Raw genomic sequence first — 23,899 nt, forward strand, 5'->3', positions numbered from 1 at the left:
ACAGATACACAGACATGCAGTATACAAACAATCATTATTAGCAAGCGGGGAGCAGTCTTAGAATCCAAGAGCCTGATGTCCTGCAGGGTCCACCATCCTGTCCTCAGCCCACCTATGACTTCCCTCTTCCAGACTCAGAGTTCTGAGCCCTATCCCCTTCTGATGTGTTGTGTGACACAGTGGCACCATGAAAGAGCCTGGCCCTCTGACACTGCCACTGGGCGAATCCCATTTGGAAAGGTCTTTAGGCAGCCTCTGGGGGAAGCCTGGGGATGATTTCATGGTAATACAAAGTCCATGGGGTTTGGAATTAGGGCTAAATTGAATCCAGGCTTTGATACTTGATAGTCGTATAACTTTGATAAGTCACTGAGCTTCAGTTTCCTCATCTGCAAAATGGGCACAGTGATACCTATGACCCAGGGTTCATGTGTACAGCACCTGTACATGAGAAGCACCTGCACACCACCTGCAAGTAGGCAGCTGCCCGCTCCTTGGCAGTTATTGCTATTATGAGGAAACCAACAGCCATTTTGTGTCATTTGGATCTGGCACTAGAGTGTACAGCTGCTGGTCTGCTTGACAAATCCCAGGCAGCCATAATTTAGCAGAGGTCACGACAGCACCCAGCTGTGAGCCATGATACAAAGAGCTAATGTTTAGAGGTCAATCGCTGTATTTAAAGCACCAAGCTGCTTTATACACATTATCATGTTCCATTCTCACCCCAACTCTGTAATGTTGGTACTATTATTATACCCATTTTTAGAAGAGAAAACTGAGGTTTAGAGAGGTTAAATGACTCACCCAAGACCAATCAACCAGTAAGTACTTGAACCCAGACATCTGACTCCAGAGCCCAAGTGCGTAACCAACACACAAGCTGCTGGGGCACAAAAGCCTTCCTTGGGGTCACTTTGGAGGGTGAGCCAGGGAGATGCTGGTCTCAAGGTCTGCCATGTGTTCTGACCACTCAGTCTCAGAAGCCCTTGTCCTGTCTTGAACATCTCCCCATTTGCCCATTGAATGGAGTCCCCGTTCTTTGTTGCTTTTCCAAGCTTGCCAAACTCAGTCCCCATCAATCATGCATTAATTAGTTCATTCTTTCATTTATTCCGTCAGCATTCATTTTGCTGACCAGCTCCTTTGTATCATGACTGCTAGTGCTGGAGATCCTTTATTGAGTACTTACTAGGCCCCAGGCACTGTCCTGGTGACTTTCACACATTGTCCGATGTCATCTTCATACAACTCTATATGGTAGACCTTGTTACCACTTGCTGCTTGTTACTGCTTCACAGTTGATGAAACAAAGGCCCTAAGGAGGTTAAAGCGGTTGCTTAAGGTTCCCAAATTATGTCAGAGCCAGGATTCAAATCCTTCAAGGCCTTCATCGACTCTAGACCCAAAAAGATGTCTTTCCTTTTCCTACTCCTATAGCGTTAGTCTTCTAGTTGAACAGGCATCAGAATCACCTGGAGGGCTTGTTAAAACACAGATTGATGGGCCTCGCCCCCAGAGCTTCTGATTCAGTAGGTTGGGATGAAGCCCAAGAATGTGCATTTCTCACAAGTCCCCAGGTGATGTGGAGGCTCCTAGCTGGGGGACCCCACTTTGGGAACCACTGCTCTAGTCCAGATTCTTTCAGGACAGAGATCCTGTCTTTGTTTTTCCTCTAGCATTACACAGTGCCTGGCACAAAGTCGCTGCTTGGTATGTATTTGTTATTTTGAATTGTTCAATCGCACTTTCATTTTTCCTTTATATACCATGTTGTGTTTTTATTTCTAAATGTGCAAATTCTTAGGCTTTGCCATTTAGGATTTAAACGCCCAGGGATCAGGAATTTCACCTTATACTTTGTAGCACCTTTCGCAGAACCTTGCACTCACCGGGTGTTTGGTAAATGTTGGCTGGTTGGTTGGTAATTCAGAGACCAACCTCATTAAGACCCAAATTGCAAGCCAATTGAACTCTGGGAGTATAACTCTTGAAACAATCTCCAGATCCCTAGAAGAGGGCCTAGTATATTGCTGGTGCTTAGTAATGTTTGTTGAATGAATATCACCAGTCTCTGTGGCTTTGTGGCCAATAGCCTGAGGGTCTGCCTGCTACCTTGAGCTCAGTTCCAGCTTGGGAGCTCAGCCTCAAAGCATAGGTTGATGGATGGAATTTTCCAGGGCTTTCAGTTCACCTACAGCAATGATTCTTAACCCTAGCTGCACACTGGAATCTGGGGTGCTTTAAAATAATATGTATGCCTGATACCTACCCCTAGAGATTCTGATTTCATTGCTCTGAAGCGCGGCCTGGGAAGCAAGACTTCTAACGCTCCCCCAGGTGATTCTAATATGCAGCCAACGCTGGGAACCCTGACCTAGAGCACTTGGGTGCATGGTTTTCTCTGGGGCATTACAGAGGGCTATGCATGTACCTGCTTATGGGTGCACATGTGTGTAGAGAAGGGTGAGGCCGGACATTCCTTATTGAGTGGTGCAGAGTGGGCATCTCTGACTCTAGGATGAGGGTGCAGGGATTGGAAATCAAGCCTTGGGTAAAAGCTTGGCCAGGCCAGGAGGGTCCTTGAGGGCATCGAGCATGCCTGCTTCCCTTTCCTGGGACCGCCTTTGGCTGACTGCTGGTCGCCATGTTCCTTGGCCAAGGGGGCTCTGTTTCAAGGCTGGGGGCAGGAGGTGGTGGGCTGAATGCAGGTGGTGTGGCTATTGGAAGGCCCTTTTGTTCCCTCGGTTCAGAAGGGGCCGTCCTCCCAGGGGCTGAGGTGGGGGGCTTAGCGTTTGGCATCGTGCGCGTCGGCGCTGAGTTTATTCTTGGGTTTCTTGGTGGAAATGCACACGGCTACTTGAGCCCCACGCGCTGGCTGAGAGCAATGGGAAAGGTCATGCCTGGGCCCCAACCCCAGCAGGTTGCTTGACTCAGCACAATCCTGGTGTAATTAGGCATGACAAGAGGGAAAAGGGGAAAGGGCTGGTGCTTATTGGCGTGCACTCAGCCCGGGTCCCCAGGGACCAGGGGATTCAGAAGTGCCAGCTGTTCTCAATTTTATTGGAGCCAAGGTTTGGCTCACCTACAGCCATCTCCATCAGTTTGTCCCTGAGCCGCTGGGGTACGCTTCAGTAGTCCGGCAGGATCAAGTCTCCCGGAATGATGGTTGGGTGAGTAATTCTCATTCCCTTCCCTTCCTTTTTCTCTCCTCACGTGGTCTCAGAAGCTGTGTGTAGGAGACGCCATCACATCACTACATTCAAATCACCTGCTGTTGTTTGAGAGGTAGTCTTGAGTAATGCACTGCGCTGGGCGCCGGAGGTTTTACACTAGGTAGGAAAGCATTTAGTCGTTATGGAGTCTGGAAGCAAATCCAGTGACCTCCTTGGGCCAGGGAGATTATATAAATGGGTAAGTTGGGCTGCCTGTGAAGCCACAGGGAGTAATGGGGGCCAGTAGGGGCCGTAAGTGAACTGGGGAACTCATGCCCAGCCAGAAGGCATTTTTAATTTTTATTTCGATTTATTTTTATTTTTTAACATCTTTATTGGAGTATAATTGCTTTACAATGGTGTGTTAGTTGCTGCTGTATAACAAAGAGAATCAGCTATACGTGTATATATATATATCCCCATATCTCCTCCCTCTTGTGTCTCCCTCCCACCCTCCCTATCCCACCCCTCTAGGTGGTCACAAAGCACCCAGCTGATCTCCCTGTGCTATGCGGCTGCTTCCCACTAGCTATCTATTTTACATTTGGTAGTGTATATATGTCCATGCCACTCTCTCACTTCGTCCCAGCTTACCCTTCCCCCTCCTCATGTCCTCAGGTCCATTCTCTACATCTGCATCAAAAGGGCGTTTTTAAAAAGCTCTCACTGCCAAGCAAACAGAACAGGGTCTGTACAATGGGACTTAGTGGGGGGCAGCCAGTGTCACACCTTCTTCTAGCCACTTAAGGTGCGAGCACTCAGCTAAAGGGCCACAGGCTCCCTCACGTCTGTGTGAGGGTCTGGAAACCCAAAGCCCAGGATGGACTCATGATTCTGGAGATGTTCTCTTCCGGAGCTGGCTTCCTCTGCAGAGGCTGCTGAAGGAGCCCATCCATGCTGACTGAGCACCTGGGGAAGCCTGCAGAGTGCAGCCAGCCAAGTCGGGAACTGACCCGGGCCAGTGGGTTAGTGTGGAGGCTTCGGAAGAGGCTGCACATGGGACCAGGGAAGAAACTGCGGTGACTCTGCCCTCCGGCTATGGCTGGAAGGCTCATCTGTCCCTCTAGGAACAGGAGGAGCAAGGCACAGAGTGGGGTCCTGGTCACCCTTGTCTCTGCTTCCTCCAGCTTAGACAGAGAATGTTGACTTGGAGAGCTTGGTGGGCTTCTGCCCTGCTCCCACCCAGTTTCCTTCTGGTTTGCCTCTGTCCTCACCTGCCTGCTTTCACCAGCACTGTGCTCATTTGCCCACCGCCAGACTCAGACCCAGATCCCCCAGGGGGTGGCCCTGGAAGCTTTGCCTGTGGTCTCAGCTTCCCGAGCTCTACCCCATGTGCCATAAAATCTACGGAAGGGTTGCTGTAGATCGAAAGGCCTGTATCAGGCTCAGAGATCTTTCTTACAAGAGACTGACGAAGAAACACAGACTTGAGCTCATGGAATTAGAGTGGCAAATCCTTTCCTCTGGGGTCTGAAGCCCTCCATAGCTTCCAAGCCTTTCTCGCTTCTTATGTAGTGCTGTTTTTAGCTTCCTTATCCAGATATATGGGACTCTCCCATTGTTGTTTTCTTCTTATTTGTCCATCCATGTGCTTACCGTGTTTTCCGCGGAGAGTGGGTTGCAGTGAGACGGTTCCTGCAAAGTCCCTTGCCTCCTTCTTAGAATAGTTTACCCCCTTGAAGCACCTCACGTACCGACACCGTGGCCCCAAGCCACGTCACAGTGAACAAACCACAGACTGAAATTGCAGCCATTCAGGAGAGAGGAGTCTTTAATTTGGGCTTAAAATAACCCATAGCCCGAGAGTTTGAGGGATCGGGAGCAAGGTGTCATAGCAGGAATGGGTGTTGGGGACCCGCCCCAGGATGACCGAGCAGGGGCTGTGGGCTGGGAGAAAGACAGGCATAGAGGTTGGGAGTCTGCTGGAGGCCCCCTGCAGCTCATTTGACATTGTCTTCTTGGGTGTCTTTCATAATGGAAGAGTGAACGACGCGGCAGTAAAAACACATGGGCCCTGCCTACTCCGTCTGGAATGGAGTATTTGCTCCCCCTCTTTCTCAAAACTCTGTGCAGGCATCGTTGTAATATTAGCTGTAATCAGGACAACCAACCATGTTGCTGAACTCTTGGGTCACTGTGCACATTATATGTTCCAGGGGTGCCATTCTAACTGTATAGTCTTGAACAGCGCCCCCTGGAGTTGGTGTAAGACGTGGAACTGGTAATAATAAGAGCAAAGAGATATTGAGCACCTCTGGGCTAGACATTGTTCTAGCCTCTTGACATGAATAAACTTGCTCAATTCTCAACCCAACCCAAGGAGGAGGACACTGTGATTAGCTCCATTCTACAGACAAGGAAGTGGAGGCACAGACAGTTTAAGTTACTTCTCCAGAGTCGTGTTGCTAGGTCAGTGTACCAAGTGCAGAGTAAGTGTCAGTATGACCCCAGTGCCCACACTTAACCATTATGCATCACCTTCCATGTTAATATTTTGTGGTTTTTTTTCTTGTTATTGTGATTACTGTCTGTCTGAGTTCGGGCTGCTATAACAAAATACCACAGACTGGGTGGCTTAAACAGTATTGATTTATCATAGTTGTGGAGGCTAGAAATCCAAGATCAAGGTGCCAGCGTGGTGAGGGCTCTCTTCCTGGCTTGCAGATGGACACCTTCTCTCTATGTCCTCCCATAGTGGAGAGAGTGCTCTGGTGTCTCTTCCTTTTCTTCTTTTTTTCTTTTGGCTGTGTTGGGTCTTCGTTGCTGTGCCCGGGCTTTCTCTAGTTGTGGCGAGCAGGGACTACTCTTCATTGCGGTGTGAGGGTTTTCATTGCAGTGGCTTCTCTTGTTGCGGAGCACAGACTCTAGGTGCACGGGCTTCAGTAGTTGTGGCTCACGGGCTTAGTTGCTCCGTGGCATGTGGGATCTTCCCAGACCAAGGATTGAACCCACATCCCCTGCATTGGCAGGCGGTTTCTTAACCACTGTGCCACCAGGGAACTCCCTCTTCCTCTTCTTCTAAGGGCACTAATCCCATCATGGGGCTCCACCTGTGTGACCTCATCTAAACCTGTTTACCTCCCAAACGCCCCACCTCCAAATACCATCACACTGGGGGCTAGGGCTTCAACATATGAATTTTTTTTTGAGGGGCACAAACATTCAGTCATAACACTGCCATTTCCTTGTTTTCGACCCTACTGGACTATATAAGTTCCTAGATCAGAGGTCAGCAAACATTTTCTGTAAAGGACCACATAGTAAATATTTAGGCTCTGGGGACCATACAGTCCCAGCTGCAACTATACTCAACTGCCCGTATAGCGCGAGAGCAGCCATAGACCATCTATAAACAGAGGAGCAGGCTGTGTTCCAGGAAAACTGTATTTATGGGTTCTGAAATTTGAATTTCATATAATTTTTATGTCATGAAATATTATTCTTCTTTTGCTTTTTTTTCAACTATTTAAAAATATAAAAGCCATTCTTAGCTCATGGGCCATAACAAAAACAGGTTGAAGGGCTTCCCTGGTGGCGCAGTAGTTGAGAATCTGCCTGCCAATACAGGGGACACGGGTTCGAGCCCTGGTCTGGGAAGATCCCACATGCCGCGGAGCAACTAGGCCCGTGAGCCACAACTACTGAGCCTGCGCGTCTGGAGCCTGTGCTCCGCAACAAGAGAGGCCGCGATAGTGAGAGGCCCGCACACCGCGATGAAGAGTGGCCCCTGCTCGCCGCAACTAGAGAAAGCCCTCACACAGAAACGAAGACCCAACACAGCCAAAAATAAATTAATTGATTAATTAATTTAAATAAAAACCAAACAGGTTGAAGGCTCCATCTGGCCTGTGGGACATCTGTTCTAGAGGGCAGGGACGTGGAGGGTTAAGGATTGGTTTTAGTCTGTGCCTCCCCAGTATCTCTCTCGGTCCTGACTCTGTCTCTATCCACAAATAATGATTGAAGATTGAATGAATTACTCCATGGTAAGCTCTCCCAGGTACGCTCGATGACTCAGGGATACCGCTGACTTTCAGAGCATGAGTAAAAAGTTTCCCTTTCTGAAAGCAGGGGATGGAAATGCAGTCATTGTCACAATGGCCAAGAAGAGGGCAGGAGCCTCCCTTCATGGATGTTTGTAGGAGAGTGAAGAGAGAATTTTTTTCCTACATAAAGTGGAGGGATTTATTCTTCACAAAGAGACCTAAAGAGCATGATTTGTAATAGGAAACAGATTTTCCCCGAAGATAAATGGAATGTCCCCACCTCCCAAAGTGAGAAGAGGATTGTTTCCTCTTTACAAAGGAAACAAATTGGATTCTCAAAGGAATAATCAGAGAAGTTTTTTAAATTGTCATAATAATAAGCAAGATATGGTTTCATCAATGATGAAAGGGAGGTTTGCCTTCCTTGGGTCTGGATGTGCAGGACTGCTTGGAGGATCAGATCGGCCCTTCTGAATCCCTGCCTAATTCCTGCCCCTTGGTATTTTATCAGCACCAGATGGGGGTGAGTGGCTCCTGCCCGCATGGGCGTTGGTGGGCCCATCCGGGGCCCAGTGTCTCACTGTAAAGACATTCCCTTCCTTTCCAGCTCCTCTTCAGCATGCTACTAAAGTAGGTCCTCTCTCCGCAGTCAAGCTTCCAATGGCCGCAGTTCATTCTGGCCCATGGGAGAGGACATTACGGATGGGAGACTTCCCTGAGCAAAGGCATGGTGCTTGGAATGAGCCTGGTGGGTGAGGGGGACCTGCCTGGATGGATTGGCTATTTGGGCTACGCTTCCAGGCAGCCAGCTACAAGGCTGAGGCCTCTCATCTTGGTGGAGGTGGAGAACCTTGATGGATTGAGGGACCATGTGCCACGTATCTGGATGAAAGTCAAATCAGCTTTGTGTTTGGCCGAACGCTGCTGGGTGTGGATGCTGAGAGTTGGGTATACATCTAAGATTGGCTGGGAGAGGGGGGAAACAGCATACATTTGATCTGAAAGCCTTAACTCCTCAGTTCTTTGCTGGGTTCTGGAGTCGTGGACAGGACTCCCATCCAGCCCTTGCTCTCTAGTTGCTTGTAATAAAGGAGACAGATTCCGTTCCTTCAATTCCCTGAGAGATACAGGAACAAGGAGCACGGAGCCCCAACAATCCAGCTCTGTCCTCCAGTCTTGTTACCCTGTAGATAATACTTAGAAGACGTTAACTGAGGGCAAGTTACTTAGCCTCTCAGGACCTGTTTCCTGTGAAATGGGGTTAATGATAGTATCTATCTCATAGGATTGATGTGAGGACTCACAGGAGATGAGTAGTGCCTGATACATGGTGAGATGTCAGTGCATGACAAAACTGTATTATTGTTGTTGTTGTTATTTCCTAGCAAGAATAATTTCTTACGTTTGTGCAACTCTTTTTTAATTTATAAAGCCCTCTCTCTTACAGTACCTCATGTAATTGTCTCAGAAGCCCTCTGAGGCTCAGCAAGTGCTATTAACCCATTTTGCAGATGAGAAGAGTGTCTTGCCCAGACTACCCAATTGGGAACTACATCATGGAACCAGGTTGTGAGCCCCAGTGCTGCAGCTCCTGGTCTGGTTGTCATCAATGACTATGTGTCATTCTGCCTTCCTGCAGGGGTCTGGGGCCGTGTCAGCCCTGTGGGTGGTGCCCAGGTATGGAACAAGTGTTCTCTGCTCTTAAGGAGCTGAGAGTCTAGTTGAAATTTGAAGAGCCCCGTCTAGGAAGTGGAGAGTCCACGTACAAGTGGAAGCCATTTTTGCTGTCTTCAGCAAGAGAGGGTAGGCCAGAAATCCACTAGCCAGGAGTCTTATACGGCGCCATCAGATGACAGCCAGAATTTTCTTGTGCTGAACCTGCAAAGACCTGTCTCTTGATTTGCTGCGTGTCACTCAGCAAATTCCCTCCATGTGTGAAATGAGCAACGGAGCCAACTCTCTGGTGGATCGCGTTAGGTCCAGGTTGTGTCACAACCCCCCCACCCCTCCCACCACTCCTCCTTCACAACAGACCTTAACATTATTCTATGATTACTTCGCGTCATCCTTCCCAAATGTGCATCAAATTAAAGAGTTATTAGGGCATGGCAGGACATGTTTATGGGGAAGAGTTTCCTTTAAAGCCACAGCTCGGCCTGAACTCACTTTATTAGTGTTTATACAAAGTATGTAGTCTGTTCCAATGCAATCCATGTTTATATTCGTGGAGCAATCATTGCATTCCTTGGGCTGCTCCTTCCTGTTTTCTTAAAGCGATTACTGAACCTATATTAAAAGTGAATCGTGTGTGTATTCTGTAGCTGCTCAGGCTTGCAGACGTGCATCGTTCAGAGAATGACACCTAACCACGACGCGTCCTGCAAATAACATAGACTTTGACGTGGTCAGTGGCCCAAGTGGACTAGAAGGGGGGCTCCTTCAGAACAAAAACATGGTGGGCAACCAGGCCCCCTTGTGAGCGCTTCCTTTGTCTTCCACCTCTGTCATGGGTATTTTGTGGCTCTAGCGAGCATGAACATTATGTTGATTGGCTCAGGATAGTCCCAGCTTTTTCCTGTTTTCTTGATATTATTGTTAATGGCATCGCCTTTGATTCACAAAAGCATTCAAGTTTATATGATAAACTATATGCTCACTCTGGCTCTAACTGGTGTCCACATTCACTGCTATAAATGAAATATGGACATCCACTTTGGATCTCAAGATGCTTTATGGAAGGATGATGTGTCTGGGTGGACTGGGAAAATCAGGGGAAGACCAGGTGCCTCTTCTAGGTTAGTTAAGCACCAAGGTCCCACCGCCCTTTCTACATCTTACTTGTGCTCACATTTTACATGAATAATAATCATCAAATTGATGGTAATGGTTACTTATTGAGTACTTGCTATGTCACCAGCCCTGTGGTAGAATCACTTTATCATCTCATTTAATCCTCACAACATCCTAGGAGCGGGGTACTACTGGTATTATATCCATTTTACAGATGAGGCAACAGAAGCTTAGGGGTGGGTTAAGTAGCTTGCCTGAAATCACATTGCTCTCTGGTAAGATTTGAGCCGAGACTGTCTGATTCCAGGGCCTGCTTTCTTAAGCATTAGGCTCTGGAGCAGGGATCTCAAACTCACATGCCGGTAGGGAACAGGCAGGTGACATAGGTGAGGGAAGCAGATGAATGGGACTGATGAACACCAGAGCAAAATGGGCTGTTGCCTCTTAGCTCCAGTTTCCAGTAGGGAACAGGCAGGTGACATAGGTGAGGGACGCAGATGAATGGGACTGATGAATACCAGAGCAAAATGGGCTGTTGCCTGTTAGCTCCAGTTTCCAGTAGGGAACAGGCAGGTGACATAGGTGAGGGACGCAGATGAATGGGACTGATGAATACCAGAGCAAAATGGGCTGTTGCCTCTTAGCTCCAGTTTCCAGTGGCCGTGAAGACCCAGGGTTGTCACATCACCTGATTTGGGGGAGATAAACCAGAATTGCAGATTTGTATGTGAAATGCTCCCAAATTGGCAGTTGAGTTACAAATGTTAAAGTCACGCTGAGGACCGGACTAAACATCTCTGTGGGCCAGAACTGGCCCGTGGGCTATCCATTTGCAACTTCTACTCTACCGTCTCCAGCAAAGAGCTGGATATGCCCCAGGTGTGCCTCTTCCTGCTGGAAGATGAAGCTGAACAGAGCAAGACAGGGGTCTTCTGCTGAAAGGAGAGGAAGAGTGGAGCCTCCTTCCCACAGGCCCTCACTTCCACCACATCCTCCACTGCATATGAGCATGCAGCCTGCCCCTCTGTCTGGCCCGTTCTCCTCCCTGCAGGTCGCTGTCTGCACGGCGCTGGCTGCAAACTTTTGCAGGTGTAAAATTATATATGCAAGAGTGTTGCCAAGCCAGACGTTTAGCCCAGGGAGGCTTAGTTCCCAAACAAGTGAGGTAGCGTGAAGCTAGTTTTTTAAATCGAATTCAGTCCTTTCTCTCCCGACTGCCTGTCTGTGTTTTTAAACTTGTACGTGGTTATGTAACTGATGAGAATGAAGTATGAAAGTCGCAGAGTAATTGAATGATACCTCCTGTTGTGCTAGTCGGGAGAGGTAAGGCAGGAGGTGAGAACTCTGTGATGGTTGATCCGCGGGGACACACTGCTGTCTGTGACCCGGTGGGATGGTAATTTGACAGTTCTTGAACACATGCTGTTTTCTCTCTTCCAGCGGGGAAGATGCATGGATGACGTTAGGTCCCTTGGGGCTGGGAGAGGAAGCAAAGAAAGAAAGACACCCATTAGGACAGGGCAGTCTGAGCAGCTCCTAAGAACTGTGCTTGGACTCATCAAGGAATGTTTTCCTCTGGCCACATTTCCAGAGTCTTGAACGGCTTTAGTTCTGCAGGTCACTTTAGCTATGGGGAGAGTCTTATTTCAACTGGACCACTTTTTTCAGTGTTTCTTTTTTTCCAGAGGGAAGAGGGGGTGTATTAGTAATACAGATTTACTGTGGAAAAAATTGACAATACTAATGAGTAAAATGTGAAATGTTTAAAAAACAAAACAAAACTCTTCACCCCAGGATCCAAAGAAAACTAGTGTACATTTCTCTGAGTGTCTCCAAGGGGCCTCATTTCACTCGATGTGTCTGGGGGGGAAGTGGGGGGAGTAGAGTCTGTGGTCTTGGCTCCCACGGAGCTTCGTGCTCCTTTGGGAGAGGAGGCAAACACACAGGAAACAGGCAGCAACATACGAGGTGGAAGGAAATGTGACGAAAGACCAGAATGAATTGTGCAGAGGCTAAATGATGCAGAAGTTCAGGGCAGGGACAGATCAGCGTAGGATGGAGAGTCTGGGAGCCCTGCAGAGACCAGGGGTGGGAGGCTTCACCAAGCCTGGAATGAGGGTGTATCGGTTTCCTGGAGCTGCTGTAACAAAATGCCACAGACTGGGTGGCTTCAAACGACAGAAATATATTCTGTCACAGTTGTGCAGGCGAAAGTCTGAAATTGAGGAATTGGTAGGGCTGTGCTTGTTCTGAAGTCTGTAGGGAGAGTCCTTCCTTGCCTCTTCCCAGCTTCGGGTGGTGGCCGGCAATCCCTGGTGGTCCTTGGCTTGCAGCTGCATCACTCCAGTCTCTGCCTCTGTCATCACATGTCTTCTCTGTGTGTCTCTGTCTCTTCATCTTCTAAGGACTCCAGTCATATTGGACTAGGGCCCACCCTAATGGCCTCTTATAACCTGATTACATCAGCAAAGGCCCTATTTCCAAATAAAATCATGTTCACAAGTACCAGGAGTTAGGACTTCAACGTATCTTTTGGGGGAACACAGTTCAACCCATAACAGAACAGTAGGATTTGGATGACGGGAGGATATTGAGGGCTTTCGAGGCCAGCAAATAGCAGGGACATAGGTGTTGATGGAGTGCCCAGTACAGTTCCTGATCTGATGAGTACTCAGTAAATGTCTATGGACTGAAAGAAGTAAGAATTAACAAACTTCTGGTTGCCAGGGGTGAAAGCGGGGCGGGGCGGGGTGTGTGTGGGAGGGGGAGGGATAAATTGGGAGACTGGAATTGACATATACATACCACTATATATAAGGTAGATAGCTAATAAGGACCTACTGTATAGCACAGGAAACTCTACTCAGTACTCTGTAATGGCCTATATGGCAAAAGAATCTAAAAAAGAGTGGATATATGTATATGTATAACTGATTCATTTTGCTGTACAGCAGAGACTAACACAGCATTGTAGATCAACTCTACTCCAATGCAAGTTAAAAAACAAAAACAAAGATAAAAACAAAAAAGCAAAGGAAAAGAATTAAACGAGGCAGGCCATGGGACCCACCAGCTGCTGTGCTCTTGCACTGGGAGAGAAGCTGGCATTTTGGGGAGATTAATCTGGTTGTAGGGAGCAGGTTTGATGTCAGGGAAGGAGGCTGAGGGCTGTTCAGTCATTTCCCTGCTTGACCCCCGCTGTGGTTCTGATTGCTGAAGACCTGAAGTCTGCCCTGTGGGTGCTCCACAGTCTGGGTGCCACCTGCCTCTATATCCCATTTGGGGCCATTCCAATCCAGTCACCTGGACCTCCTTTCTGTTGCTTAGGCCCTTCAAGTGCTTTCTCTATTCAGAAAGTCTTTGTGTTTCTGTTCCTCCACTTGGAAATTTCTGCCTTCAGCCTGTCCCCTCATCTGGCTCCTCCTTTTTGTTTGAGTCTTGGACCAAATCTCTCCCCCTAACAGAGGCCCCTCCTGGCCACCTTTGCTAGCGCTCCTGCTTCTTCCCACCCCCACCTTTCTTCTCGTCACCTCACCCTGGCATGATTTCCTGGTTATTCCCTTGTAGCCTGTAGTTCCGCCGTCTATTTGTGGTTGCCTGTGTCCCACTGTATTAGTTTTTGCTGCCTGCTCAACAGTCTTACCACAAACTTGGCAGCTTTAAACAACTCCCATTTATTACCCCACAGTTAGCTGGGGGCCTCTGCTTCAGGGTCTCACAAAGCTGCAATTCAGCTGTTGCTTGGGGCTGTCGTCTCATCTGAAGGCTCAACTGGGGATGGACCCACTTCCAAACTCTTGAGGTTGTTGGCAGAAGTCAGCCTCTGGCAGCCCGTTAGAACTGTGGGCTTCAGGCTCTTGCGGGTTGTCCTCAGGTTCTCCTTGGCTGTTGTGGAGGCTGCCCTCAGTTCCTTGCCTGATTGGCCTCCCTAACATGCTGCTCACTTCATCACAGGTAGCAAGGGAAAGGGTCCCCTAGCAAGGCAGGCGCTCCAGTCATACGTAATGTAACCACAGCAGTGACCTCCTGTCCCCTTTGCGGTATTACGTCGGCGGGAAGCAAGCCATCAGGTCCTGCCCACGCTCAAGGAGAGGGGATCACACAAAGGTGCTAACACCAGGGAGCAGGGATCTGGAGGCTGCCCTAGAAGTTGTCTGCCACACTCTCCAAGAGAATAGAAGTGACAGCAGGGGCCATGGTGGGAATCACAGAGTTCCTGAAAGGAACCTTTCGGGTGTTGTGCGATACCCTAGCCACAAGCACAGTGCCAGGTTCAGAGTAGGTGTTTAATAAAGGCATGCTGTGGGAAGAAAGGAAGGATGCAAGGGAAGGAGAGAGAGAAGGGGAGGGAGGAAGGAAGGAAGGAAGGAGGGAAAGAAGGAATGTCCCGCTTTCCCCTGCAACATGCCAAAAGTAACAGCTAAACAAATCTGCTTGCGGTTATCCTGAGGCAATGCCTCCGGGTTTTTATACATACTGTTTCTTTTGTTGGAATCCTCTTTTCTCCCTCTCACATATTCCCATGCCAACCAACCTGGCTATGGCCAAGTCATTCTTGAGGTCTCAATTAAAATGTTACTTTTTCAGAGAAGCCTCTCCTGACCCTGAAAACCAGATAACTCAGTACTCCTTCCTCTATACTCTCCCATAAGCTTTTTTTTTTTTTTAATCGGAGTATAATTGCTTTACAATGTTGTGTTAGTTTCTGCTGTACAACGAAGTGAATCAGCTCTACGTATACATGTATCCCCTCCCTCTTGGACCTCCTTCCCATCATCCCCCCCCATCCCGCCCATCTAGGTCATCACAGAGCACTGAGCTGAGCTCCCTGTGCTATACCACAGGTTCCCACTAGCTATCTGTTTTACACATGGGTAGTGTATTTATGTCAAACCTAATCTCCCAATTCATCCCATCCTCCCCTACCCGCCCTGTGTTTGTTTATACGTCTGGCACAGTCTAGAGCAGGAGTCTGCACACTATAGCCTCCAGGCCAAATCCAGCCTTCATCCTGTTTTGTAAATAAAGTTTTATTGGCGCATGGCCACACCCATTAGATTGTGTATTGTCTGTGGCCTCTTTCATGCTAGGAAGCAAAGTCAAATTGTTGCAATAGAAAATATGGCCAGCAGAATCTAACTTATTTATTATCTGGCCCTTTAAAGAAAATGCTTGTGAGCCCCTAGTGTAGGATGCTTACCACAGTCTGTGGTATTTGACCCTTTATTTATTTCTTCCCCACTAAACTCTTGAGTTCCTTAAGGACACAGACGATGTCAGTTTACCCCTGGTTCCCAGCATTTAGTCCAGGACCTGAAACTTAATGGTCAAGATATGTTTGTTGAATGAATGAATGAGTGAATGATGAATCTGTCAGAAATAGAAAACCGGTGGAAAAACTCAAATTAGGGTTACTTGAGGAGGGTCGATTTACAAGGGGCTGTTTCAGAGGTGTGGGTGTGGCTCAGGGAACCAGGACTCAATCGCCTCAGGACTAGAGGCGATGGAGCTGTTACCATCCCTAAACCAGAAGGGAGGAGAGGAGGCCAAGTGTTCTGGGGCAGGAAGCGGTCAGTCAGGAGGAGGAGCTGTGACCTTTGGTGGCGACACCGGCTAACCTGGGTGACCTCTCAGGGTGGCAGCCAGGAGAGTGAATGCCCTTCCTCCCTCTTCTCCCTTCCTCCCAGCTCCTGCTCCTGCTCCACTCAAAGAGAAGAACAGGGCCCAGGAGCCAGCCTTGCAATGTGGTCCATTCAGGTCAGCCTCCCAGCGTGGAGAAAGGTGAATAACTGCAACTGAGGCCACAGCCCCCTTGCCAACTTCTTCTGGTTTGGTTGGAACCTGTTCTTTGCTAGTGATAAACAAGGGGTCAGGCAAGGCAAGAGACATCTTAATTCGGGCCCCTCCTACCCTTTCCTGAGCGGGATTCCCCAGATCGGGCTATGCGACCTTGATGTGAGTGCATCACACCCTCTGAAGGCTTGTTTAGGAGCTTGCTGCCTGCCCTCTCCTCAGACCTGCTACTTCTCTGTGACCCCTGCCACGGCCCCTGCTGTCACCCCATCCCCCTCACTTCCTTCCCATCCGCTCTAGGGGGTCTTCTCTCTGAGTTCCCATGCCAACCAACCTGGCTATGGCCAAGTCATTCTTGAGGTCTCAATTAGCTGTGACGTCTCTCTCAGATCTCTGACTGCCCACTCCCCAACGGCTGTAGACCACATCTCTTAACATTTAATTTTGCACGTTCTTACATCGTTCTCTAAGTATCTCATAAATCTTAGTCCATCTCCTCAACGAGACTGCAAGCTCTCTGACAGCAAGAACCAAGCCATAATTTTTAAGCCCACTTGGCCTGGGTCCCCAAATATGAGAATTGTAGATCTCAAAATGGTCAGGACTTTACGGGTCGTGAATCCAGTCTCCTACCTGTCTCAAGGGCCCCCTAGGCATCATGCCCAACATGAGTCAACTACTAATCTCCGCTTGTATACCCCTGCAATAGGGACTACTTTGTTGTAGGGCGGCCCTTACAAGTTCACCGTATGTTGAGACCTTATCTTCTTTCCTGAAACCCAGAAGGCTGCGCTCTGTATACACTGGTCATACAGAGGGCAGGTGGTCTTAAAGTCTGATCTGAACTGATGGTGTATTCTCTAACTCTGTATGTTTCACCATCACAGATAAACATCTTTTGTGAAGCCAGTGCTAATCTATCCTCTGCATCCTCTCCCTACCAGTTGTTGGCTGTGGGTGAAAATTAACCACTCCAAATGCTGTTTAGAAAACACTTCCTCACATACTTTATCTCTTGAGCCTCATAGCAATCCCGTAGATCTGGTAGTTTTGGTCATACTTTCTAAAAGTTTCATCAACAATACCAACAACTGGGGCTCAATAAAGTTAAGTGACTTTCTCAAAGTCACATAGCTAAGAAGTGAGAAAGTGGAGACTCAAATCCACATCTTCTGAGTTTATAGTTGAAGCCCTTTCCTCCACCCCCATGCTGCCTCACTGCGGGTTGTTTTCTGCTCCTCGCCCCTCCTGAATGTGCCACGGCAAAAAGAAAATTTTGCAAGGATGCCACATAATGAATCAAAAGAAGGATGAATATACACGTGCCAAGATAAGGACAGTGGTCTGCCCTAGAACATTTTTGTTTCATTTTTTCCAATGTTGTTCGGAATTGCACTTCCTCCCCACCCCACCAAAGGTGTCAAACAGATGTGGAAATACCGCAGAGCTCCAAGTCACAGCACCGGTTTATGATTCACTGTTTGGGATGGGGAAAAATAATGCAGGAGTTTACCATGGTGATGCCTGTTTATGAAAGCAATGTGGTAGACGATGAGGAACATGGTAGAAACCAGACATGGGCAAAAACAGCAAGAAAGCACTTTCCCCTGGAGTTTGCAAAGGGGCTCAGCACTTGTATGGGCCCAGATCTCACGGGGGAGATGGGATAAAAAATGCACCAACTTGGCTGGAGTGGAGAGCAGCAAAGCCACTAGGAGTATCCCTTCACTTTCTTTAAGACAAATGATGGCAAATTCTATTCTGTTCTGTTCTATTCTATTTATTTATTCTTTCATTTCTCTGGCAGTCATTGGTTACCTGATATAGTAGAATATGCTTAGACCCTAGCTGGAGATGGGCAGCATGATGTTATGGTTAAGAACAATGGCCTCTGGATTCAAAGAGCTTGGGTTCAAATCCCAACCTTGCCACTTACTGCTTGTATGACCTCGTGGCAATTTGACTTACTGATAAAATCTTCTAAGCTAGGGTGCTTCCTCATGTGAAAAATGGGATAATTAAGGTACCTACTACATAGGATTGCTGACTGGATTAGAGAGAATAAACATAAAGTTTTTGGTCCAGTGCCTGGTGCATAGTTTGGGCCTAGCAAATATCAGCTCTTTTTAAGGCTGATCTTCAGTATTTTTTATCTGTTGAAGGAAGGTAGTAATACTTACCTTTCAGAACTGTTGCAAAGAGAAGGAAAAGAAAAAGGTTAGAAAGCTCCTGACTCAAAGATACTGCATTCATCAATGTAGAGTGCTATACAAATAGTCCCCAAATTTCAGTGACTTAAGAGTTATTTCTGGAACATGTCTGAGTCTAATATGGGTAAATGGGGAGACAGGGGAGGAAGATCTCTGTTGCATGCAGTCATTCAAGGACTCAGGCTCTTTCTATCTGCCATCCTTGGAGTCCTCCACCAGATCTATTGAATCTAGCCCAAGATGAGGGAGAAGAAAGAATATGGAGGATTGGGCAGGAAGTTTTATGGAACAGGCCTGAAGGTGGCATTTATTACTTGTGCTCATGTAATAATGATGAAAACTCAGTCACATGGTTGTACCTCCCTGCAAGGGAAGCTGGGAAATGTGGTCTATCTCTGTGCACTGGACAGAAGGAAAATGGTGTGGTGGACAACTTGCCAGTCTCTGCCCCAGCGTTCAATGCATGGCAACCACATTTTGTGAATACTAATATAATACCATGGTGATTCCCATGGCATCCTAAGTCCCACTTAGAGGGATGGGCAACCCTAATTACGCAGTCTCTTCTTCTCAGAGCCTGAGAGAAGGGCCGGTTCTCACCTCATCCCTACAGTGGCATGTGCCCCCCTGAGCCATCGTTGGCCATAATGACAGGACTTAGGGTCTCCAGAGTGCCAGGCAAGCCTCAGAGAGGACATGCCATTGAGAGTCATATGAATGGAGTTCCATTGTTAATGGTAAATTAGCTATTCAGACCTTAAATATTTCTCTTCCCTTCTCTTCCATCTCTCTATTGTTGCAAAACGAATCACTCCAAAACTTAATGGCTTAAAAGATAACGCACTCGCTTTAGTATTGTCTCTCATGGTTTCTGTGGGCAGGAATTCAAGAGTGGTTCAGCTGGGTGATCTGGCTCAGAATTTCTCATAAGTCACAGTCCGATGGTAGCTGGGGATGGAATCTCAAAGGCGTCTGCACTCATACGCCTGACCTCTAGGCTGTGAAGACTCAAACAGCCAGGGCTGGACCAGATGGGGCTCTTCAGGTACCTCTCTCTCTCTCTCTGTCTGGTCCCCTCACATGATCTTACCATTGGGGACTTCGGGTCTGCTGACCTCACATGGCAGCTCAGGGCTCCAATGCTCTGAGAAGCAGTCAGGCAGTCACTTAGTGCCTCTTCTAATCTAGCCTCAGAAGTTCTGCAGTATCGCTTCTGCCAGAATTCTGTTTGTCCAAGCAGTCACAACGGCCTGCTCAGGCTCAACGGAAAGGGGCAGAGACTCCACCTCTTGAGGACAGGTGTGTCAAAGAAACTGTTTGCAGACATGTTTTATTGATGAAACGGCCCCACTTCCCCAGCCTACCCCCGATCTAGATGCTGTGATGGCTTCCCCGTCTAGCATCTCCCCAGATGGGGTCATTCGTGCCTGCAGATGGTTCAGAACTCATACTGGGCTAAAGGAGACTGATTTCTTCAAAGGACAGAGCTGAAGGCTGAGAAATCTGGCGAAGGAGCCTGGCCCGGGATGATGGGGCTGGGAAAGGGACGGACACCTGAGGTGGTGCAACCTCTTCTCAGTGTCAGTTTCCTTAGTTCCCATTTTCAGCCAAGCGGGTTGGCAATCCAGGCTCTGTCCTCACCAAACCAAGGTCTGCAAGCAGGACAGGGTTATGTAAAGCATGGAAGCTCAGAGAACTTAAGTCAGTTACTCAAATTCACACAGCTAGGAGTGGGGAGCGGGACAGTGATTTGAACCCTGACCTGTGTCACCCAAAACCCATATGCTCCCTGGCAGTGTGTGCGTTGGGCAGGGGAGGCGGTGGGGTTTGGGGCAGACAGGCAACAGAGCTCTCTCCCTCCCCTCTCTCTGTAGCCAGATACCAGGGAAATAGGTGTCCTAGACACACTGCACGGGAGAGGCAGCAGAAGGGGACCGCTCTTGGTGCTGTCACTCTGTTTACCAGCCACAAAAGGCACCCACTTTTCGTCTATAGGAAGATAGCACACCAGCAGGGTCTCTTGGAATCCCAAGACTCATCTCTAAGGCACATAGTTTGCGGTGGGGTGGTCCTCCGCTCCTGGTGCGCTGAAATGTCGGAGTGGAAGTTTGTGGGGGGGGGGGAGGCTGAGAGGACGGGAGTGATGGCGGGGAGGCCGTTCAACTAATTATAGTAACGGTAGCTGCCATGATTATTTAACGAGTGCCTGATAAGCACTGTGTATGCGTCGTCATCTCATTTAACCCTCGCAAAAACTCTTGAGGTCAAGATTGTCACCGTCAGTTAGAGGGTGTTGGAGAACCTGAGCCTTGGAGATGAAGTGAACTGCCCATAAGTCACTCAGTAAGAGGCAGGGCAGGCATTCAAACTCATGGCTGCTTCCCTCTGAAGCTCAGCCTCCCAAACACCGACTCTGTGCCTGAGACAAGCCCACAGTCCCCACCCGAACCCATGCCCCCAAGTCCTCGGCATTTCAGCGGCACACTTTGTACCCCTTCATAAATAAATATTAATTGATAATATCAGTGCCGCAGCCGCTAACGCAAGCTGCTGAGTTACCACGCTGTGTCCTGGTGATTAAACTCTTAGTTGCATTGTCATATTCTCAGTTGTCACGGTCCCCAGACATCCATCCCAGTTGAGATGGGGGGTAAGAAGGAACTCGGGGTGGTGATGAGCACATACAGATTCCTGTCTGTGTGCTGGTGTCCACTCCTTGCGTGAACAGCTTTCGTTATTTCCCTGTGTGACCCTTGCTCTCCTTTACCAGCCCTCAGCTTAGTCTGAGAAGTCTAAATGCTGCCTCTCTCCGTCACAAGCTGGTTAAGAAACAACTTGGATTGTTACTGTATTTTTTTAATTTTTTTTTTATTTTTTGGGAGTTTGGGATTGACATATTCACACTACTGTATTTATTTATTTATTTTTTAAACATCTTTTTTGGAGTATAATTGCTTTACAATGGTGTGTTAGTTTCTGCTTTATAACAAAGTGAATCAGCTATACATATACATATATCCCCTACTGTATTTAAAATAGATAACCAACAAGGACCTACCGTATAGCACAAGGAACTCTGCTCAATATTCTGCAGTAACCTAAATGATTGTTACTTTAGATAGTGGAAAACTGGATGAGGAAGGGAGGTGGTTCCCCGGGGAGGGGGCTCCAGGACTCACTTGATTTTTATTTCAGTATGACTTTTGAAATCAGGAGAGTAATCCCTCCTCCAATTTGATTTTTTCTTACACAGAGTGCTAGAATCTGAAAATTGTTTCCCTTTTCATTTTATGCAACTTGAGAACTCACAGGTCTTTCTGAGGCTTAATAACAGGATGGCAACTTTAGGACCTGAGTAGGAGAACCAAAGAAGTAGTGAACGTATGGATGGGGATCCGTCATTGGGACAATGGCCTTTTACTACCTAAATGTTCTGGCAGGAAGCAGAGCTAAACTCCAACTTGGCCAAAACCTTGAAAAGTTTCTGATCAAGAAGACATGGTAAATAGGAATTAATTGTTCAGCCTCCATTATTAAAAACTGTAACATATTATTCATGGTCCTTTTTTAAAAAGATTTTTTTTTTTTGTATCCTGTCTTCGTAGATAGCTTTAGTGAACACAGTATTTATACGATTGTTCACAAGTTCTTTCTTGACTTTGGTTTTCTCTAATCCTGGTTTTCTACCATCCAAGGTGCCTCCTTGTCCTGGACACCAACGCCACCATAATGCTTTGAGCTCTTCCATGGCAAATTCTTCTCTTTGGGGCCATTTTCAGGAGCTTCAGCCTTCAAATTGGGGCAGGAGTAATCCATGAAGCTGTCTTTACCTGTTGTACGAGATTACTCTTGCCAGGCACATGTTCTACTATGTTGGTCTATGGAGTTAAATGAAATATGGTCTTTGCCCTCAGAGAGTTTGCAGATTAGCTGGAAAATAGACAAGTACCTAGGTGGGTACCAAAGTCTGTCAAGATTCCTTTGGTTTCAGGTGATAGAAAATTCAACTCAAACTGATTTAGGACAAAATATAAGGGAGATGGGATAGATTGGCTCACATAATCTCAAAATACAGAGGTATCTGGCATCAGGCATGGGTGGATCCAGCTACTCATTGCATAGTACCAGGAACCATTCTCTCTTCATCTCCTGACTCTGGAAATTCTCTCTTCATGGTAGCTAGATAGCTTCTGGCAACTCCAGTGGAGCGAAAGCTATTAGGAATTTGAGTCATGTATGTACTCCTGAAACAATTACTGTGGTCACAGAGAGTGAAGATGCTTATAAGCCTGGCCTATATCAGGTGCCCATCTCTAGAGTCGGGAAGAAGGGTCAGCCCCACTTGTATGATATGATCCAAGAGCTGGGGGAGGGGGGCTTCCAAAGAAATTTTGTTATCTGAAGAAGGGGCAAAAGAAGCCAGGCAGCTAAACATACCAGGGCTCTACTGTGTACATACTGGCTAGCTTATTCCATACAATGTCCTTCGGGTTGGTTGGACATGCTCTAGGGAATATCATTAATCATTGGAATTGCCTTCTCCTTAACAAGCAACGTCCCTCCAGCTTAAGCCAGTCTGGGTTAAATAGACCGTAAGTGTAACCTGCAAAAATCTGACCCAAATTTGTTCTCCACTGCAGTGACCTGGACAGAAATAACATCACCAGGATCACCAAGACCGACTTCGCTGGACTCAAGAACCTCCGAGTCTTGTAAGTAACGCGTGGCTCTCCAGTGCATTTTCACTCTCAGCTCTTCAGCCTTGTGAAAATGTCCTACTGCCCTGACATCACACCCCCAAGCACTGGGCAACAAGAGTTCGCCCTTCTGCAGCAGAAAGCCCTTCATTAGTACATCCAGGTTTCCTTCCCCAGCTGTCTCGTTCTGTGTCTCCATGCTGTAGGCTGGGCTAGACCAGTGGAGGAAGTCAGTTCCAGTGACAGGGAACACAGAAGGTTATACACAGATAAATCAACATGCCCAGCTTCTAGGGTGACAGCAGGGTCAGGCTGGCTAACCGTGCTTCCCTTCCATAGAGATGATAATTTCTCCCCCAGCCTGTGAATTAAAAGAGCAATCAGGACAAAAGTTATTTATCTTGTTGCTTAATGGAGAGGAGGGGAGGAAGGAGGGAGAGAGTCAGACAGGGTCAGAGCCCTTGCTGAACACTTGCAGCTGTGCAGACAGGTAGCAAAATTTGAGAGGGGCATTGGTGCAGCAGGGGAGCAAGAAATATCAGGTTTCATTGCTAAATATTGAACACTTTCATCCATCCCTAAATCTGAGTGATAAGAAGCTGCCCAAATTCTTGTCCACTGACGAGTCTCAGACATTCAGAGGTACAAGAGAGGAGCAATTGGACCCTCTTTCCTTCTTTACTCAGAAGGTGATTTTGACCCATAAATGTGGCTCCAGACCTGGAGTGCAGCCTGGGCAATCCGGCCACTGCCTTGGTGTTTGTCATGTCCTGGAATCTTGGCCGGCAGGTTTTTACTAGAAGTAGCAGCTAAAGTCTTGGTATCTAAAGCCACCTCCTTCTTTTTACTCATAGCCCGTTATAATACAGTGAGTTGTATTCTGGGGACTGGAAATATTAGGTTCTGGTCCTGACTCAGAATTAACTGCCCATGTGACCTTGGACCCTATTGTACTCCTTTGGGCCTTACTTTTCTCATCTGTAAAATAGGGAATGAGTAGTATATTAGTTTTCTAGGGCTACTGTAACTTTGTACCACAGACTGGGGGGCTTAAACAACAGAAATTTATCGTCTCACATTTCCAAAGTCCAAAATCAAGGTGTTGGCAGGGTTGGTTCCTTTTGAGGACTGTGAGGGAAGGATCTGGTCCAGGCCTCTCTTCTAGCTTCTGGTGGCCTCAGGGATTTCTTGGCTTCAAGATAGCTGTC

At 47.7% G+C, this 23,899-nt stretch overlaps 1 protein-coding gene across 2 annotated transcripts in view; it reads left to right on the forward strand.

Moving 5' to 3' along the window:
- SLIT3 (slit guidance ligand 3) overlaps nucleotides 1-23,899 on the forward strand; it is a 618,363-nt gene that overhangs the window by 23,142 nt on the left and 571,322 nt on the right. For both annotated transcript variants that reach the window (XM_036848363.1, XM_036848365.1), the window contains exon 2: nucleotides 22,635-22,706. In XM_036848363.1, the coding sequence (XP_036704258.1) occupies nucleotides 22,635-22,706 (72 nt within the window). The remainder of the gene's footprint in view (nucleotides 1-22,634; nucleotides 22,707-23,899) is intronic.

Source organism: Balaenoptera musculus, chromosome 3 (assembly GCF_009873245.2).
Source record: "Balaenoptera musculus isolate JJ_BM4_2016_0621 chromosome 3, mBalMus1.pri.v3, whole genome shotgun sequence".
NCBI classification, from domain to species: Eukaryota; Metazoa; Chordata; class Mammalia; order Artiodactyla; family Balaenopteridae; genus Balaenoptera; species Balaenoptera musculus.